This window comes from Coturnix japonica, chromosome 38 (genome assembly GCF_054131305.1).
Source record: "Coturnix japonica strain WE chromosome 38, WE-NBRP24, whole genome shotgun sequence".
NCBI lineage: Eukaryota > Metazoa > Chordata > Aves > Galliformes > Phasianidae > Coturnix > Coturnix japonica.
In genome coordinates this window covers 4682095-4701989 of record NC_140700.1, presented here as the reverse complement: position 1 = coordinate 4701989, position 19895 = coordinate 4682095, and the positions used below count along the sequence as shown (strand labels likewise).

Below are 19895 nucleotides of genomic sequence, written 5' to 3'. Positions count from 1 at the left end.
TATATATAAAGGGCCGGAATTCATCTGGAACCGCGGCCCTGAGGGACCGTTGTCTTCCCGCCCTTTTCACTGACGTAACGCAGGGCGCGTGACCGCACCACGCATGCGCCCTCGGGCGGACTACACTTCCCGTCTCCCCTCCTCAAACTACAACTCCCAGGTGGCTCCGCGCGAGGCATGCGCAGTGCCGTCTGGCGCTCGGGCCATTTAAATGTGTGTGAGGCAGGCAGTGAAATGGCCGCGCAGGTCGCTGCGGTTCGCGCCGTATCCCGGGCCCCGGAGGAGCCGCCCCCGCTGCCCTCAGGGGAAAGGCCCGGGCGGCCTCGGGGCGGCGGGCGGCGGCGGCGGGCGGCTCCCGGCGATACGGCTGGAGGCAAACGGGCCCGGCTGAACCAAGCGCTGCTGGCTGGGCCCGGCCCGGCGGAGCCGCTGCCCCCGGCCGCTCTGCCCGGCCTGCCCGCCGCCGCCGCCGGGCTGTTCGCCTTCTCCCCGCTCAGTCTACCGCCGCCTCCCGCCGCGCTCGAGGAGCGCCGACACCATCACCACCGGCATCGCCCCGCCGTGCTGCAGCCGCAGAAGGCGAGGCGGGGCAGCCCTGCGGACGGGGCGGCCGGGCGGCCCAGCAAGCGAGGTGAGACGGGAGCGGCCGCCGCTCGCGCTCCCTGCCCGGCCTCGGGTCCCCCCACAACCTCCGAGCCCGGGGCGCTGCGCTCGGCCTCTTTACCCTCTTACCCTGCCTTCCTTACCCTATTCCTTACTGCAAAGACATGGAGATTTTGGAAAGGGCCACGAAGATGATCAGGGGGCTGGAGCACCTCCCCTATGAGGACAGGCTGAGGGAGTTGGGTTTGTTCAGCCTGGAGAAGAGAAGGTTGCGGGGTGACCTCATTGCAGCCTTTCAATACCTGAAGGGAACTTACTCTTCCCTTAAACTCTTGGAAAGGGCTGATAATAGCAGGACACGGGGAAATGGTTTTAAGTTAAAAGAGGGAAGATTTAGGTTGGATGTTAGGGGGAAGTTCTTCACTAGGAGAGTGGTTAGGCCCTGGAACAGGCTGTCCAGGGAGGTTGTGGATGCCCCGTCCTTGGAGATGTTCAAGACCAGGTTGGACGGGGCCCTGGGCAACCTGATCTAGTAAAGGTGTATGTTTGGTGGCCCTGCCAGGCAGGGGGTTGGAACTACATGATCCTTGAGGTCCCTTCCAACCCGGGTCATTCTGTGATTCCTCGGGGGGAAAGGTGGGAGACAAGCTACGGCCTGGCCCAGTACTCACCTATGGACGGTGCAACGCTGAGCTGTGGCTGCTGTTGTTTGGAGCTGCCCTCGGTGCACAACTGCTTCAGGCTTTGCTTTACCTGAACTGAGATGCAGCTTTTTTACTTCTAACTAAATGCCTCAGTTCCGCAGTTAAGAATCGCTATTTAAGGTCTTATGTAGTGCAAGCTCAGTGTCTCACAGGTTAATGGTAGTAAAATGCTTCTTGGGAGAAGGAGTGTGGATGGGATGGTAGCACAAAGGCAGCTGTAGTGATGATGATGCTCTGAATTCTGCTTCAGGAATAGATATGACAAGGAAAGCTGGAATGCAGGTGCTTACAGGTCTGAAGTGTAAACTTCAGCTGTAGTGTCTTAAGAATGGGCAAAACTAGTGGAGGTTGTACAATCGATGAAAGCACTGATGTTATAATTAGGAAATATAGATTGGGAATGCCTCTGTATGTCAGTTCTGGCCGCAGATTGCAGTGAACATCTCCAGTGTCTTTGGTGGTGTTCCAAAATGCAGCGTGCACGTCTGTTATTCAGGGCTATCTTTAAACAAGAAGATACTGAGTGAAAACTGAGTATTTGAGTTGTTTAAACCGAATCTCAGGCTGGAGATATTGAAGATACCTTTCAGTTCACTCCTTATGGTTGGGAAAGCAGCACCTGTACTTGAGAGCTTAGTTAAATGAGTGAGGTTGTGCCTGTTTAACTTCTGAGACCTTCAGTGATACTTATTCAAGGTGCTGCTTCACTTGAATCACCAAAACAGCTGGTGCTGCCTTTCTGCTCTGCCTTCTGTAGCAGTAATAGAAAATAAAGCCAATTGCTTCTTGTAGAATCTGGGGCATAACAGCAAAACTTGTCTTTCAGGTCCTAAAGCAATTGTATGGAGTTAGTATGAAGCAATCGACTATTTCTTTCATGAGAAACCCTGTTTGCTACAAGAGGCTCTTAAGAAGGTCAACCATCTCCAGTACAGAGCTCTGAGAGCAAAGCATTAATGATACAGTTAAATACAGTGCTGAAACTAAGTAACTTGGAGCTGCGTGTATTTGTTATTGCAGCTTTTCTCCTAGATGTCTGTAACGTGGCTTTTTTCCCCTCTCACTTCAAGTGCAGCAGGAGAAGAAAGGAAATATAAACTGTAGCTTTGCATACAAGGGAAGTTTTGTTAGCGTGAAGTTCTGTGCTTAGGAAGCTGGGAATGCTTTAGTTATTACATGTCATGGTCAGGTATTGCCATCAGCAGCAGGTTGCTCTGTCGCTTATTCAGACAATGTGGCACTTTAGGTTTTATGTACGTCGCGTTCTTTGATTCAGGCAGATTGAAATCTGAGCAATTCAGGTTTTGTAGCAGCTGGACCAGCAGATTCCTATCATTACTTGCCACCTTATTTGAAGTATTGCTAATCCTGACAGATAAGCAATTAAGCTGCGTGTTGCTTGACAGATTCCTCCCGTTCATCTCTCTAAGCCTTTCAGCATTTTCAAGGTAGATTAACTTCAAAAAACAAACCAATACTGATAAGTCAGCACTTTTTAGCCTGACAGTCCCTTGTAAAACAGCCTGGTGCAAGGTAACTGAAAACATGGGTTCATTTGGGTTCCTTGTGCCGTTTGTATTGTGACTATCCCTCTATATTTTACTTTATCGGTTTCTACTCCGCTGAATACAAAGCTTAATTTCATTTAAAATATTCAGGGTCTCAGGTAGTTCAATTCTTTAATAGGAAAAGCCAGGAGTTTAGGGAGTTTTCCTTAATTCAGAGCTCCCTTTAGGAAGGGATCTGCTGTGTTTCTGTTCCATTGTTTTATTCTAAGTCAAAAGACAAGGTGTTACCATTGGTCAGTCTTAGTGGGAACAAGCAGTAGGAATTGCGGTCTTTGTTCTTTTAGGATGAATGTGCTGCAGTGCAGAACTCTAATCTTCTTTCTGTTATTGCTGCTAGAAACTCAAGATGAAAATGGCAAAACCCAACGAGCTGACAGTCTGATTATGAAGAAGATAAAGAAAAAAAAGAAAAAGAAACATCGGGAAGATGTGAGGGGCAAACGGCTGAAGATGTACAACAAAGAAGTGCAGACAGTGTGCGCTGGACTCACCCGCATCGACAAAGAGACTTTGTCTCAAGGACAGTGTGATAACTTAGAAATGAACAAGGAATCCTTCAGGTATCTTAAGGATGAGCAGCTCTGCAGACTGAATTTGGGCATGCAGGAGTATCGAGTACCCCAGGGAGTGCAGACCCCGTTTGTGACACACCAGGAGCACTCTGTTCGCAGCAGCTTCTTGAAAACTGGCACTAAATTCAGTAACTTCATTCACGAAGAACATCAGTCTAATGGTGGTGCCCTGGTCCTTCACGCCTACATGGATGAACTCTCATTTTTGTCTCCAGTGGAGATGGAGAGATTTGCAGAAGAGTTTCTTGCTTTGTCGTTCAGTGAAAATGATAAAAATGCAGCTTATTATGCTTTGGCCATAGTACATGGAGCAGCTGCTTATTTACCAGACTTCCTGGATTACTTTGCTTTTAATTTCCCTAACACTCCAGTGAAAATGGAAATATTGGGCAAGAAGGACATTGAAACGACGACAATTTCGAATTTTCACTCTCAGGTAAGAACACCCGATGGTGGGTGTTAATTAGTTCTCACCTTCCAACGTCAGAGAGAGGGCTGGAATATTCTTAATAGCATTTGATTTAAGGCTTTCACTTTATGTACTACCTCGATATTGATAGTTTCAGCTTATCTTAAGTCTGTGGAAGTAAAGCCTTTTCATTCTTTGTTTAGAGGATAAAAGCTTAGTTCTGAAAGCTCAAGGGCTCAAGTTCAGACTATCTCATATAACTTAAATACATGCATCAGTGGCTTTTAAGCTAAGTTCAGGATTCTGTTAAGAAAAGCCCTTACCTTTGACTCTTGTCATCAAGCTCAGAAGTACCCGTGACCATCCGGCACTGCTACAGTTTGGGTAAATTTGTAGTAGTAAAAGTAGGAGTAAAAGCTCTTTTTTCTCAGTCTAGCCTGAAAGCAGTTGCTTACAGTGCTTAACAAGAAGTTAAGATCCTGAATACTGGATCACCCGCTGGAAGGAATAACTGGGAGCTGTCGAATTTACATTAATCTGGATCTGGGTGAAGGTTGCCAAATACTTGTATACCAGGTTTGCATTGGAGAAGTGGTTACTGCCTTACCATGTTATTGTATGGTATCTTGCAGAGTGTTTGAATGCATCCCAGCAGTTACAGTCACCATTAAATCGGTAATTACACCGCTTAGCTTCTGAGTGGTTTTGACAATGGAAAGCTGCTGCAGCACTCACTTCAGAATAGCTTTGTGTGAATAAGAGGCTTCCTTGGGTTACAGTCTGTGCTGGTATTTCAGTTAAATCTATTTTAAGCGCTCTCTGAACTCGATTGAGTCAGATGTTGGGTTCAGTTGGGTTGAAATGCCTCTCTAACCAGGTCATGCTGAGCTGGGTTTAATCTCCTCTGCCTGAAGTGTGTTGGTATGGTTCACATGCTGAACAAATGTGTACAGAAGTATAGTTGTCACAGCTCTTAAGACAACAGAAACGTGAGTCTTTAGAGAGTATGGGTAATGCCATAACACGTGGAGATGTATTGAAACTGATGGATTAAACCACAGTGGCTGCATTCTGCTAAAGCTTAAATCTTGCAAGCTAGCTTATATTTACATGGTCAAAATCCTTTGCTTAGGAAAGTATAGGGAGGATAAGACAAGTTCTTTTGCTTGGCAGCACTGAGGAATGAGTAGTTTGGGTAAGTTTCACTTTTGGACCTTCCTATATGAGGAAATGTTCCGTATGGAAGTATATTGTAGAATGTTACACTTGTGCAGGCTGAGCATGTTCCAGGAATGCTTCAGATTCTACTTTCAGCTGAGGATGCTCAGTGGAGTCGTATCAACTTTTAAGGTATGGGTGGAATACTTAAAGCAAACCACTCCAGTGTGTATTTATACTGTATCGTGTTCAGGTTTTGTACATTGAAGTACTTAAGCTTGAATATCTCTGGATTTCTTCTGCTTTTGTTGGTTCTGGCTTATTTGTTTGAATACTTAAATGCTAAAGCTAAGCTTTAGTTTAAAGCTGTTCAGTTACACTACGAGCTTTCAAGACAGTGACTTGTAAATTACTTTGCATAAGGGCATACTTCAATTAGAAGACTCTTAGCAGTGCAGCTAAAAGGAACCAGTACTCTCCCTGGCAGCTATCTTCCTATGACTGCTATGTCTGCACTGAGAATGAAGCCGATATCACTTCTGGGAAGGAGATGGGAGAAGCATCCAGCAGGTGATGGATAACAGGAAGCTTTCCTACTCCTGCAGTACGCTGTCAGAAAAGGTTAAACTGTCCTTGACAGCAGTGGGCAATGAACCACACTGCTGTTAGGCTGCCCCACTTTTTCTTCCCAGAAAGAGAAGTTAGGGAAGTTTTTTTTGTATAGAAGCTACCCAAGTATTAAGCAAGTCACATCAGCAGAACATAACTCGTCTGGAAGTTGTGTCTCTCCCTTTGCCTTAATGACAGGAGGCAGTGAACTGTAACTGGCTTTAGTCCTTTGTCCTCCTGTAGCTGCGCAGACCCAGGATAACGCTGTTTTGTTTCAGCTGAAATCATTCTGCCTTTACCAGTCATGTTCTAATAGGATCTGGGGGCTTAACTTTCACTTAGGGCACCAGCCAGAAAGAATTAACAGGTCTCCCAAGATAGTGCCTCGATCATAAAATCTGTATCATCAGAAGCCGACAGTGTGTGCTAATATATATAACAAACAAAAAGCTTAAGATTTGTGTAGGTAAACACTGAAATGTACATTTGACTCCTGGTTCTTAGTTAGACCTCTCACTTCCTTAGTTTATTCCCTGATTCTGTGCACTGTCGTGCATTTTTTCAGAGTCATTACATGCAGGAGACACAGGTTCTTCACTGCAGTCATAGGGAAAAGCCCTGTGGGATATTAAGAGTTTGAAATGGAGCAGCAGTACTCACATGCAGTGTTTAGTTTAAGCTTCCTGGTGAAAAACTGAGTCACAGTAAAGCTTTAGTTGTCAGTTTTCTTATGTGAGCCTGGAAGCGTTGCTCCTGAATTAGTCAAGCACTGACTGGTTGTGATTCAAGTGATAGAAGTGTGCCCTATTAGCAGTTTAAACAGGACTTATCTGCTCTTGGGATACCCTACAGACACAGACATCCTTGTATACTCCTAAAGACACCGCCAATGAAACAGATGTATGCGAGTCTTGGATTTGGACAAAAACTCATTTGTAGCTTGGCGTATTCTATTAGAAATCTGTGATTTCTTGTAAAAGCACTGAATCTGTGGTGGCCTTTTTTCCTTTCTGGCCCTTCAGGTCAATCGAACGTACTGCTGTGGAACCTACAGAGCGGGACCGATGCGGCAGATCAGCCTCGTTGGAGCAGTGGATGAAGAAGTTGGGGACTATTTCCCAGAATTTCTGGATATGTTGGAAGAGTCTCCATTTCTGAGAGTAAGAAGTAACTTGTGGTGCTTAATTTAAAGTGCTTTAGGTAATTAACAGATTGCTAAGGCTCATATATATATTCAAGAGATTAGAAACCTTAGAAGTACTTTCTCCATTGATATGCTCATCACTGGAGCTAACGAGGATTGGAGGTACATTCTTTCCTCTATCCAAATGAAAGGTACTGAACTAACTGGCTATGGATCTGTAAATCATTCAAAAGCTAATTATGATTTATGCTGTCATGTATCAGCTACCTAGCTATCTACTTCCCTAGAAGCTAAGTTTGAATTTAGCTTGGAACATATCCTACTTCATAAAGAGCATCAGTTTTTGTACCATTCTTTTGATAGTAAAGGTATCATTTAGTTTTTCCCTCTCACCTTGTGTTTTTTCTCCTTTTCTTTAGATGACTTTGCCCTGGGGTACTCTCTCAAGCCTCAGACTTCAGTGCAGGTCACAAAGTGATGATGGTCCCATAATGTGGGTGAGACCAGGAGAGCAGATGATCCCAACAGCTGATATGCCAAAATCACCATTCAAACGGCGCCGGTAATACTTGGCTTTTCTTTCATTGCAGTTTTATATTCTTTGGACTTGAGAACGAAGCCTTGATATTTTAAATGTAATTAGTTCTTCAGAAGGCTGATTCACAGGCTTAAGTTCTTCATTTTCATTTCTATTTCAGATTAGCTCAGTGAACTGAGCTGAATGTGATGTTTGTGATTGTAATTTTCTCACTTTTCAAAGTAATATGTCCTCAATCAGTTCTCCCTTAACATTAAAACCAGTTCCTGTAGTCCTGCAGGAGACATATCCCTCAGCTAATTTCTGTGGGAAGAACTAATTTGGGGAGTGAAATGCTCCAAAACAACTTAGTTCCTTAAAGCCTTAGAGCTGCTTTTTAGTGTTAGTGCTATCACAGGAAATACTGTGGTGTGTGGATGTACTTTGTCTTTCTCAGATTGTGCTGTAGAACTGATTTCAGGTGAAGGATCGGCAGCGTGTTTTGATGTGATTCAGTCTTTTGTTGTCAGATAACTAGAGTGAGAGAAGTGCTTTGGCCTTTGATTTTGAAGCTGGCAGTATACAACATGTGAAGGTTACTTCAATACAAGCGTTTGTTTTTCTAAGTAGTTTGCCATAGATTTTAGTATGTCTTTTAATCATGTTGCAGGTCAATGAATGAAATAAAGAATCTCCAGTACCTACCTCGGACCAGCGAGCCCCGTGAGGTTCTGTTTGAAGACAGAACAAGGGCTCACGCTGACCATGTGGGTCAGGGATTTGACTGGCAGAGCACAGCTGCTGTCGGTGTTCTCAAGGCTGTGCAGTTTGGGGAATGGTAAGTGCCCCTGAGATGGGACTGCTGTAGTGGGAGGGGGCGAATCTAAGTGTTTTCTCTCTGAGAAGAAAATTCCTTGGGGGGGAAAAAAGGCTAATTAAAGAGTAATGAGATAAATGCGGTCTGTAGCTTGAGAAATGTAAGGCACATACAGACTGTGCCTCCTTTCCTAAATAGCATGCATGTCTACTGAGGAATGATGAGACTTTGTGCCCAGTAGGAAAATGAAGAAGGTTGTTTGTTCAATGAAACAATATAAGTGAAGTTCTTTAAAACTCCCTGCACTTCTCCTCTCTCTGTAGGAGCGACCAGCCTCGTATAACCAAAGATGTGGTTTGTTTCCATGCTGAAGATTTCACTGATGTTGTGCAGAGACTTCAGCTGGACCTACATGAACCACCAGTGTCACAGGTATTTGATCTTTCCTACTGACAGAGCACTTTGTAGGAAGCTTGACAGCTGTCAGGCTCATTGTACAGCCACCCCTTTTGTATCCCTGTGCCCATCAGTTCTCAGTTCCCTCATGCAATTTTCCTTCTTGTGTTTCCTTTCTACCAAACTGGGCTTCCTGCTCTGAGTCACACTGTAGTCTTCTGTTGTTGTCACCTTGTGTAGTTACCATGATTGGTGGCCCTCATAGAACAAAGTTCTTGCTTTAAAAAGAAAGAAGCTTTACCCGTTAAACAGAAATATGTGATCCAGGTCCAAAGTATGTTAAAAATAGGTAGGTACTGAATTATTTACCCTGAACGAAGTACAGCACTAACTCTACCATCTTTCCTCCTCTCAGTGTGTTCAATGGGTGGATGAAGCCAAACTAAACCAAATGAGACGGGAAGGCATTCGCTATGCTAGAATTCAGTTGTGTGACAATGACATCTACTTCATCCCTAGAAATGTCATTCATCAGTTCAAAACAGTGTCAGCAGTCTGCAGCTTAGCCTGGCACATACGACTTAAACAATATCACCCCGTGGGGGAGACTTCTCAAAACACAGAGAGCGATTCAAACTTGAACAGTAGCATTCCTGGAAAGACAGAGTCCAAAGGTGAACCCCGATGCGTGAGTGTAAAAACAGAGTGTGAAGAACCAGGGATAGAAATGCAGCTTACCACAGGGACGCTCTCCTCCTCTGCTTCTTCGCTATCAGGACTTGTACAAGCAGATCAGGCGGCCCAGCCTCTTCCAGGTTTTAAAATAGAGTCTGATCAGCAACACAATCCGCAGGATCATGCAGGCTCTTCTGTGTGATATGTATATAAACAAACATTTTTTAACAGCTTTTTAAAATTTTGATGTGAAGTTATAGTTTTATAACTGGCTTATGTTTTATTGGAGAAATCTTGCCTATAATTCTATAAAGAAAGGTGACATTCCAAAATGTCAAGCATATCTTTTTTACACAGATTATGCAAAACTCAAGTTGTATTTTAACCCCGTAGTACAACCTGTGACAGTGGTCTACCACTTCTTTCTGTTTAAGCAATGAGATATTGAATATCTCCTCAAAACCAGAATGAAATCCCTCCAGGAACACGCAATGATTTAACTCTACTGCTCGGTGTTGTTTCCCAGTTTTCACTCTCTCCCCTTCACCAGAAAGTGATGCTTTTGTAGACAACGTTGTAGGAACTTTTCCCATCACATTTTAATTGCTAGGACAAAAAAAAAAAAAAAAAGAGAGAAAGCACAGCACTTTTGTGGACAATTTGTGAAATATTTGGTGTCTGTTGTTGACGCGGTTCATATGCAAGTTGGTTTCTAAACGAGCTGTAGAAATCGGTCTGTATTCCTTACAGATCCTACCAAGGCCATCTGTAAAACGAACTGAAGGAAGTGTCTGATCCCGTTGAAATGCCGTGGCTTTACTGGCCTAACACTTCTCATAGCGCTGCTTGTACTGTTTGGCGTGAGGGTTTTGCTTCCAAAAGAGGTCTCCTCTGATGTGATTAATACTGGTGTCAAAGGCAGAGAACCTGTTGGCAGACTTGTGGAGGAACTCGCTATCTTTGAGCACTTTAAGGCTTTCAAATGCTAACCAACTTGGCAGCTTGTTTTGATCGGGTCATATTATATGTCCAACGGAACCACACTTTCCCTTGTACTGATGCACTTAATATGATAGCGTTGAGTTGGTGACTGACTTCTACCATAAGAATGTCCGTTTTCTAGGAAGTTCTGTATTACTGTTTCACAATAAAAAGTATTATGGCATCGGACTGCTGTTTCCATGTGTAGCTTTTGGGTGCCCAGGTACTGTGGAAGAACCAGTGGTACGCACTGAATACATAGTGTCAGCTCTCAGCAGTTCTTGACCGGTCTTTCAATGCTTCTAAATGTTAATATGTGTAATCTGTATCTGAATTCCACTCACCCCATTTATTGCTGCCCTTTCCAGTCATTGAAAGGAACGATCCCATCTCTCTCACCCCCTTCCACTCACATTTAGAATCCAAGTTGGCTTTTGGTGCAACTGAAGCTGCCTCCAGATGGCTTCATCTGTTCTCATCCTCACCAGGGTAGGAAGGATTTGAAACACTATCTTAGAGTAGACAAGAGCAAAGATGCCGTGTTAGTTCTGGACGCATCTTTTTAATATCAATTATTACTCTTCTCTTTATAAGGGTCTCTAAAATATGTTACTCTATTATAAGGATTACTTTGTGCAATATTGTTTGTGTAGGCTTTGTTATACATATTAGCACCTCGGTGTAGAGGTCACTATTTTAAACTGATAGGAAAAAGAGAATCATCAGATGAAACCGCAGTGATTAGTTAGAGCCTGTATTACTCCTTATGTGTATGTATGTATTGTCTTCGGTACAGAAATGAGGACTAGGAAATATTTCAATTTAAAACTAATTTACAGATTGAAGTGGTAGTGACTCGCTTTAGTAATCTGTGTAAATAAGGTGTTAGAATGGAAAGCTTTTATGATAAAATGTGATTGATGCAGGGCTGTAATTTAATCTTAGCAGGAATCCTGGATCATCCGGACCGGTTCGTTTCCGAGCTGTCTGTTCTCTGGTGGGTTGGTTTTTGTTTCCCACTTCTTATGTTGAGAGGAATTTTGTAGCTTTAAGGGTTGTTCAAAGTCAAATTCCTCGCAGGCAATAGTGGCTTCAGTCCATCCTGAACATCCCATCACCCGGCGGCGTTCTCTCCTCTGTTAGTCTTCCAAGTGCCCGTTCTCCTTCTCACCTGTGCTGTTCTGCTCATGGCAGCAGAGCAAAGCAATGAGGTTTTGCTCAGGAGCTGACAGAGCTGCAGGTGCTCGATGGTCCCACAGCTGTACCCAGTAACACAGACTAAGAAACCCTCGCACACTGACCTGCCTGCTTTGTGTTGGAGGCCGAACGAAGGGAAATCAATCTGTGAATCCTTTGTGTGAAATTCTAACAGTGTTTTAAATGGATAAAGGCAGAAGATGGGAGAGACTTACGCAGCTTTTAGAACTGCTGTAATGAAACCTGATGCTCTGGGGTGTCTTTGCTGTGCCCTGCAGCATCGTGCTCTCTGTGTTCAGTCACTGATCACATCTAATAGCACATAGTATGTCCTCAGAGCTGGATGTGAAGGATGGAGGTGAGAGCAGGATGCAGGAGATGTGCTTTGGTCACATCTGACACGGCCTCTTTGGGAAGGTGGGATGCTCAGGGTGTTCATTAGCTCTTCATAGCTATAGACATCACCGTACACTATCAGGGCTCTGTTCTGTGCTCTATCAGCTCTCCTTACACCTCAGTTCTGTGGGACAAACTGTCACAGCTTCTACCATGGGCAGCAGTTCCCACCCATCACCTGGCACTGCCTTCAATGGAGAAACAGAGCCCCAAATCCCACCTGCCCAGGGTCTATGGGGGCAATGGCACATGGCAAAGAGCAGGCGACCCACTGTGGCTCTATTGAACAGCTCAAAGCCCTTCCAACGCTTCTGGTTCCTTTGTACAGCGTGTTTTGTGGTTTCCATGTTGCTGTTGTGTGCTTTGGGTTCCATTGGCAGCTCTGGTTTTGCTGCGGTTCATTTACAAGGCCCCATTGCCTGTAAGGCTGTTTGCTTGGTGCAGCCTTACCCTATTTATTGACGTTCTGATGATCCGTGTATGCAGGTCGAGCTCTAAATCCTCTGTGACTAACCCTCATTGCGGTGCGTTTCTTGCTGTTTCTGTGTCAAATATTCCGACGGAATGCAGAATTCAGAGCCTTTTTTTTGTTGTTATTGCCGTTGTTTTGGGTTATTTTATTATTATTATTTTTTTTCCTCCTCCCTGTAAAAAGTATTTTTTTAAATAAACGAAAAATGGGATTTTTTTTCGTCCTTTACCGTTTGGTCTCTTTATTTTGGGGGCGGGGCGGGGCGGTAACTGCGGGTCGGGCTTAAGGTGGAGCGGGTCGGACCGGAACCGCATGGCTGCCTGCGAGCGGGACGCGATCTCCTGGTACCAAAAGAAGGTGAGTGCGTTGTGTTGTGCTGCGGGTGCCGGCCCCGCTGGGTGCTCAGCCCTTTATCCCCCTGTAGGTCGGGGCTTACGATCAGCAGATATGGGAGAAGGCGATCGAGCAGACGGAGATGAAGGTAACGTTTCTCCGCCCTCCCTGAGCGGCGCTGCGCTGCGGCCCGAGCGGCTCACGGCTCTTTGTTCGCTGCTGTGCAGGGATTCAAGAGCAAACCCAAAAGGAAGGGCCACATCCAGGCCGACCTGATCGACGTGGATCTGATCCGAGGTACAGGGGGGGGTGAACGGGGCGGCCCGGCAGCAGCTGGGTGCGATAAGGAGCGGGTGAAGGAGGCGGAGCGGCTCGTCGGGCTGCGGCTCGTCGGGGCTGCTGCTGCTTTGGCCCGATAGAGTCATTGCGGCTCTGTGTCTCCTTGGAGGTTCTACGTTTGCCAAAGCGAAGCCCGAGATCCCCTGGACGTCGTTAACGCGGAAGGGAATCGTCAGGGTTGTGTTCTTCCCGCTGTTCAGTCGGTGGTGGATCCAGGTTACGTCCCAGCGCATCTTTACGTGGCTCCTGCTGCTCTATGTTATGCAAGGTAAGGGCTGTGATGCTGTCTTTTTGTCTACGATAACATCATATGCTTTCATAGCCTGCTAAGGATGCTGCCTGAAATCCCTTTGTCTGCTCACAATATTGGCCCAAGTCAGAAGGCAGAGTGAAAAACAACCAGTTGAGATGGATGTGGAAATGAGGCTGCACTCGTTTCTGCAGTAAATCTTTCTCCTTTCCAGTCATTGCAGTTATATTGTACTTGGCGATGCCTGTTGTGAATGCCAGTGAAGTCATGGGACCCATGTGCCTTATGTTACTGATGGGGACTGTTCACTGCCAGATAGTGTCCACCCAGATGAACAAAACAGCAGGAAACAACGGCCTCAGCAGGAGGAGGAGGTGAGAGGTAATGGGTTTCCTTGCTGGGATCGGAGCATACGGTGAATTGCTCATGGTAGAAATTAGTGGGTAAACGTCTCCTGTTTGCGTGTAAATAGAATGAAGGGATCTTTTAGCTGCGATACCAATTCTCCTTTCGTTCTTTCTAATCAGGAAATTACGTAAATCTGTGGGTGCTGATGGGAGCAGCTGGGCTCCTCCTGACAGAGCCAGCACAGAACAGCAGGCGGAATCCACGTCCACGCTCAGCAGTTTATTTGGCATTCTGTTCCGGAGGAGGTGAGAGATCTGCCCCTGCTTTGTGTGTTTGTAACCACCCTGCGTGAGCTGTTTGATATTGGAAAATGAAGATGGAGTCACACTGTCACTGATGATCCCGAGCCCTGCCAGAATCAGGCCATGGAGAGCTGCCAGCAGGAGGCAGCCCTGTATTCACATATAGGCCACTAAGATATCAGAGGGATGGAGCTCCTCTCCTATGAGGAAAGGCTGAGGGAACTGGGCTTGTTTAGCCTGGAGAAGGCTGCAGGGAGACCTCATTGTGGCCTTGCAGTACTTGAAGGGAGGGGGAATGGCTGTTTGTGAGGGTGGGAAGCGATAGGACAAGGGGGAATGGTTTGAAACTGAGACAGGAGGTTTAGGTTGGATCTTAGGAGGAAGTTTTTCACCCGGAGGGTGGTGATGCACTGGAACAGGTTGCCCAAGGAGGCTGTGGATGCCCCATCCCTGCAGGCATTCAAGGCCAGGCTGGATGTGGCTCTGGGCAGCCTGGGCTGCTGGTTGGTGACCCTGCACATAGCAGGGGGTTGGAACCACATGATCATTGAGGTCCTTTACAACCCAGGCCGTTCTATGATGTTCCTCAGAGCTTTTCTCTGATGCAAAGATGTGATTTTATTTCCTCACCCAGGGTCAAAAGCTCGAAGCTGGTGGCTGAGAAAGGAACTGAGACAGAACACGGTGTGAGCGCCGTGAATAACGGCGTCAAGCACAGACATGGCCGGTCTGAGCACAGGCTGCTGCACTTCAAAGAGAAAAATAAACTTTCTGATGTGGAGAAGAGCCATCAGGTACCATCCCTAAAAGACTGTCACTGTACAATAGCAGCATTAGCCTGGAACCTTTGGTTTGATGCAGCTCAAGTTGGCTGTTTGTTGGTGCTTTTGCCTTGTTTTCACTGCTGTATTTCTAGGACGATTGCACCAACAGAGATGGTGCATCTGATGAGCTTTCAAGCGAGGAGGATGCTGAAGCAGTGGCAGAAAGGATCTTGTTACGGCAGCACGTAGAGGGGGCTTCCAGTGACAACAGCTACGAAGAGAAGAAAAAGCAGTGCCCTGTTTCTCTGAACCAGGCTGTCTCACAGGTACTCATGTTGAACTGATGTTGTTTTCCACCCAGTTTTCTGCTATGGATCATGTGCTGTTTCTCCTTTGTTTTTGGCAGGTCAAACAAGCCCTGAGAGGTGTCAGAGATTCTGACAGCGTTGCGGAATCTGAACTTGAATCCACATTATATAATCAGGTATGGTTATAAGTTCAAGAGACGTTTCTTTACTGACCCTGACCAGCACAGACGTATCTCTCCCATCAGAATGGCTCACTGTTAAATGATACGTGGGGCTGTCAGTTTCCAGCTGCCCCATGGAGGCTCATTTCACTGATTGCTGTGGGGGTGGTGCTCAAATTGGGGCTGTTCTGTCTAAGTTCTATTTGATTTCAAAGGACTCGAGGTCTTGTGTGAGTGTGGGGTCCCGGAGCTGCAGTGTGACCCGGAGAGACTCCGAGAGCACACGGCAGGACTCTGAGACAGAAGACATGCTTTGGGATGATCTGCTGCATGGGCCGGAGTGCCGCTCATCCTGCACCAGTGACAGCGAGGAGGAGACCATGAAAGGTGGCAGGAGAGACCTGAAGGAAGATGTTTTTCAGCAGGTCTGTTGGTTTCTATGCTGCAATTGAGAGAACTGAGAAAGATCGTTCAGGTGTTTTCCTTCAGTTCACACAGTTCTCTCCCATCCCCAAATCCTGCCCAAATTAAACAGAAGGCACAGCTGAATGCTGGTGCTTTAATGTGAGCCATTAGTAGAGGGCAGAAATGCATCATGTGCCCATTGTGTTCTTTGCTCTTTGACAGAACCATTTGCTGTGGCTACAGAATACAAGCCCAGAATCTGCAAAAGTGAGTGCGCTGATCTGGGAAGGGAACGACTGCAAGAAGGTGGATATGTCTGTGCTGGAGATCAGCGGGATCATCATGAGCAGGGTAAGAGGGCAAAGCAGTGCAATTTCAGCAGCAAAAACTTACAATAGTTACACCTGCAATTACTGTGTGCAGTATCAAAGCAGCTCCTCCCCCAGCTGCAAATGTAGCTGTGTCCCAAAGGTACCTAAGAATTGCATAAGCAAAAACTCAGCAGGTCTTGTTGAAGGCTGCTGAGTCTGTTTTGTTCAGTTTGGACTGAAATGGGTGCAGTGATTTTAGGCTGCATCCTCTGAGTGCTTGATTGAATGCAGCCACAGCACCACACAAAAAGCCTGACTTAATGGTGATGTTTTTGTTCCTGCTCGCCAGGTTAATGCCTACCAGCAGGGAGTGGGCTATCAGATGTTGGGAAACGTCATCACCATCGGGTTAGCGTTCCTGCCCTTCCTCTACAGACTCTTCCACACCGATAACATAGAGCAGTTGTGCTCCATTTCTCTGAAGGAGCTTTTGCACATCTTCTGTGGGGCACCTGCCAGCATCCCTGTCATTGTTCTGTCTACCATCAACTTCCTTGAACGGCTTTGCTTGACCTGGATGTTTTTCTTTATGATGTGCGTTGCTGAGAGAACATACAAACAGGTAGGATTCAATGCATCGAACCCCTTCAGTTGGGCCTTCCCAGGGTGCCATAAGTTGAGCTTTTCTACCCGTTACCACTAAACAGTCCCAAGCAACGTTGCTTCTTTCTCTTTTAGACTCATTCGTGTTTGTGTGTGTGTGTTTTGTTTATGATCTGCAGAGGTTTTTGTTTGCCAAGCTTTTCAGTCACATCACATCGGCTCGGAAAGCCAGGAAATACGAAATTCCTCACTTCAGACTCAAGAAGGTAGAAAACATTAAGATCTGGTTATCTCTTCGTTCCTATCTAAAGGTGAGTTCTGACCCAGGATGGATGCAGCTGGTTATTCCAGTCAGCATAAGCAAAGGTTCTGGGTATCTCCATAGACCCGACCCAACCCTTAGACCCAGTGCTGTCTTTGTTCCTGCAGAGGCGAGGCCCGCAGCGCTCTGTGGATGTTGTTGTATCATCCATCTTCTTACTGGCTCTTTCAATTGCTTTCATATGCTGCGCCCAGGTAAGACTCAAATGTTCCCAGGGTGTTTTATTTAAGAGAGCTGAGTGCAGCAGCCTCTTCAACCTGTTATTGAAGAACAACTCAGTAACTGCTCATAACACCCTTTAGTCCTTCACTAAACTACCTGTCACAGACATTTTCTTTCTGATGAGGAAAAAAAAGCTTCAACTTGAAAATGAACAAATTCTTGGGGTTATAAACAAGGCTCTGTACTTTAACCCAGCTGCATGAATGAATTACGCTTCAAGGGCAAATGTGCTGGTTGCTATAGAACACGGATAGCTGTTCTGAAGAGCTGTACAAGGTTTTTGCATGCTTGTTGTGACTGCCTGGCCTTAATTCTTTTTGCTTCCCCAAACAGGTCCTGAAGGGTCACAAAACGTTTCTGAGCGCAGCTTATAACTGGGAGTTCTTAATCTGGGAGGCAGCACTTCTTCTCTTTTTACTGCGCCTGGCATCCCTGGGCTCTGAGACCAACAAGAAGTACAGCAATATTTCCATCTTGCTTACTGAGCAGGTACCTCCATTGGCTTCTTCTCCTTTTGGTTTTATCCCTTTTTTTTGTTGTTTGGATTTAACTACAGCAATTTAAACCAGGCTCATAAACACCATTTGTGCTGCACTGTAATAAAGGAATACAACTCAGCATGGGAGGGACAAGGGGGTAAACACTGAGACAGGTTCAGAGTCTGAATTGCTTCTGGCTTTGGGTTATCACATCAGCTGTGTTTGTTAGTTAAAGTGTGATCTATCACTGCCCAAGTCCTCTGTATATCTATCACTGCTTTAGGAGTGACAACAGATTGTCATTGTTACTGTCACTGCCCTCAGATAGAAACTGGTTGGGAATTAATACTGGGATGTTAACAATGTCTGTCACAGATAAACTTATACCTAAAGATGGAGAAGAAACCCAACAAGAAAGAACAGCTGTCTCTGGTTAACAACGTTTTGAAACTCTCTACAAAGCTGCTAAAGGTAAAAAAGCATTTGGAATAGGAGCACAGTCTTAAAACCACATATAAAAAGCCACATAGAATATTGCTGGATAATTCCATAATAATCCTATAGTCCGCTGCATTAAGTTTCTGCCAGTAGAAAAAGGGGACTTTTCAGATTATAGATGGCCATTAGAAAACATCTGTGAGCAGAGAGGCTTGGAATGCATAGAATTTCTGTATGTACACTTAACTTGTGATACAGAAGCAGGGCACGGTTAGCAGAGTGTGCCAGAGAGCCAACATTAAGTTAAAAGGCAGACAGTTACTTCTGCTATGGACTAACTCTACTATGGGATTTTTGTTCTTTTCCCTTTTCCTTCCACAACAGGAACTGGACACACCATTCAGGCTGTACGGGCTGACCATGAACCCATTAATCTACAACATAACACGCGTTGTAATACTCTCTGCTGTCTCGGGTGTTATAAGTGATCTGCTGGGATTCAATATCAGAGTAAGTTTAACTCCCCCCCCACCTCCCTCCAGGGAATTCACACTTTACAATTAGTGCTCAGTGCAGGATGGGTGATGGATGAGCCTTACCTGTAGATGAGAAGCATTGCAGTCCTACTCTTAGGTCCATGCTTATTCTCAGAATCTCTTTTCAGTTATGGAAGATCAAACCATGAACTGACTGACCATCAGCACAGCCCTCCCCAGCGGAAGGACACGGCAGAGACCGAGGGCTGGGACACAAAGCAGGGCTGCTCTCACACTACAGAGGTCTGTCACTGCAGTTTCTTTAACAGAGCCTCAAGGTATGCATTGAAAGCTGTCCTGTTCTGTGACATAGAATAAATCAGTCCAGTTTATGAAGTCATCCCATGGCATGCTCATGTGAAACAGAGTAAATGGAGCCAAATACCGGTAGTACTTTGCACTGAAGATAGCAGGAACTGCGTGCACTGACTGTGGAGCATCAATCACTACAAAAGCCATGCTGGAACGACACAGGTGCTTGTTACAGGTGCCTTGTTTCTCTAAAGATCAGCCCCGTGCAATAACGTAACACATCAGTCCTCCTGCTGTTGTTCACATCATTTTCAGAGAGCACTGGAGCTACGCTGGGCTTTGTGTATCTGCCTCCAGAGCTCTGCCTGGGTGATACTGATGAGGCATTAATGTGAATGTGCTGAAAAGCACTTTGCTCAGCATTTCATTGTGCTTTTGGCTGCAGTGACAGCAGCCTGCACAGGACGAACGCTGACCCGATGCTGACAGTTGGGCTTGCAGCTGCAGAGCAGCTCTGTAACAGATGGATGCTGGCTGGCTTACATGGGGTTTACTGCAAGTAATTCATCGTTTTTGGAATACACAAATACAGGTAAAAACATCTGTTGGCTAAAAATCACTTTGCTATGGTTGTTCTCTCTGACACCTGAGTGTTTATAGGTAACAGTGGGCTACACACAGCATCCTGCTGTACATCCTTCCATGACAGCTGAACTTGGTGTTCTGAGAAGCTGCTGCAGCTCTGCACTGCAATAGTGCCTTACACTGGAGTACTTAAGGAAGCTCCTGCTGTGGTAATCACGGCAGTGGAAGATGACTGAGAAAGCCTTCCTCACTTACAAATAGATTCTTGTTTAAAAACAACATAGGAAAGACAGAGAAGTTGTAAAGACATCCTGTAGGCTTGCACTGTCCTTAAGTTTTGCTGACTGTTGTATCAGTCATGAGGAAAAGCAAAATGTGACGTCCTCGTGGCTTCATTCTGTCACGTAAGGAAGCAAGATGGCATAAGAACTTTTGGTAGTAAACTGTTTATAGCTATTTTCTGTACAAGGAAAGGTTGAAAGATGGAAAATGACAACTTGCTATATCAGAATGTACAAATAAACCTGCAGTTCAAGTATTCCTTCAGCAGCAGCTGTTTCTGTGCGACTCCATGACTTTATCACCTTTGTTGAACATCTGTTATCTGAGCAGGAAGCCAAGGAAACTTGCACTAATAAACTGCATTTGTTTTCCAGAAGGGTATTTTGTGTGTGAAGTATTAAAGCGCTGGACATCAACAAGGAATCGATCTCATACAG

General features: G+C 45.6%; 2 protein-coding genes across 3 annotated transcripts; both read left to right on the top strand.

The window, feature by feature from the left end:
- Positions 1-159: 159 nt before the first annotated feature.
- RSBN1 (round spermatid basic protein 1) lies at positions 160-12434 on the top strand. The gene is made up of 7 exons (XM_015885239.3): positions 160-631; positions 3213-3883; positions 6646-6783; positions 7187-7329; positions 7955-8122; positions 8425-8533; positions 8913-12434. Exons 1-7 carry the CDS (start codon positions 178-180, stop codon positions 9372-9374), a joined length of 2145 nt encoding a protein of 714 aa, XP_015740725.2. The 5' UTR covers positions 160-177; the 3' UTR covers positions 9375-12434.
- A 68-nt stretch (positions 12435-12502) lies between these two features.
- PHTF1 (putative homeodomain transcription factor 1) lies at positions 12503-19834 on the top strand. Of its 2 annotated transcripts, XM_015885238.3 has the most exons (18): positions 12503-12575; positions 12643-12699; positions 12779-12848; positions 13000-13158; positions 13355-13514; positions 13668-13793; positions 14425-14584; positions 14707-14880; positions 14961-15038; positions 15239-15448; positions 15651-15779; positions 16089-16361; positions 16522-16653; positions 16772-16858; positions 17220-17375; positions 17741-17836; positions 18188-18313; positions 18468-19834. In XM_015885238.3, exons 1-18 carry the CDS (start codon positions 12531-12533, stop codon positions 18486-18488), a joined length of 2259 nt encoding a protein of 752 aa, XP_015740724.2. In that variant the 5' UTR covers positions 12503-12530; the 3' UTR covers positions 18489-19834. The 2 variants fall into 2 exon arrangements, with proteins under 2 accessions (XP_015740724.2, XP_085383272.1); XM_085527146.1 differs by lacking the exons at positions 12503-12575; positions 12643-12699 and having other exon boundaries at positions 13355-13521.
- Positions 19835-19895: the final 61 nt, after the last annotated feature.

Bases quoted from the DNA above. Each gene is read 5' to 3' on its own strand.
- RSBN1 (XM_015885239.3), top strand. From the start codon at position 178: ATGCGCAGTGCCGTCTGGCGCTCGGGCCATTTAAATGTGTGTGAGGCA. The intron at 8,123-8,424 runs GTAAGTGCCCCT...CTCTCTCTGTAG, and splicing joins GCTGTGCAGTTTGGGGAATG to GAGCGACCAGCCTCGTATAA. The intron at 8,534-8,912 runs GTATTTGATCTT...TCCTCCTCTCAG, and splicing joins ATGAACCACCAGTGTCACAG to TGTGTTCAATGGGTGGATGA.
- PHTF1 (XM_015885238.3), top strand. From the start codon at position 12,531: ATGGCTGCCTGCGAGCGGGACGCGATCTCCTGGTACCAAAAGAAG. The intron at 15,039-15,238 runs GTATGGTTATAA...TTGATTTCAAAG, and splicing joins AATCCACATTATATAATCAG to GACTCGAGGTCTTGTGTGAG. The intron at 15,780-16,088 runs GTAAGAGGGCAA...CCTGCTCGCCAG, and splicing joins GCGGGATCATCATGAGCAGG to GTTAATGCCTACCAGCAGGG.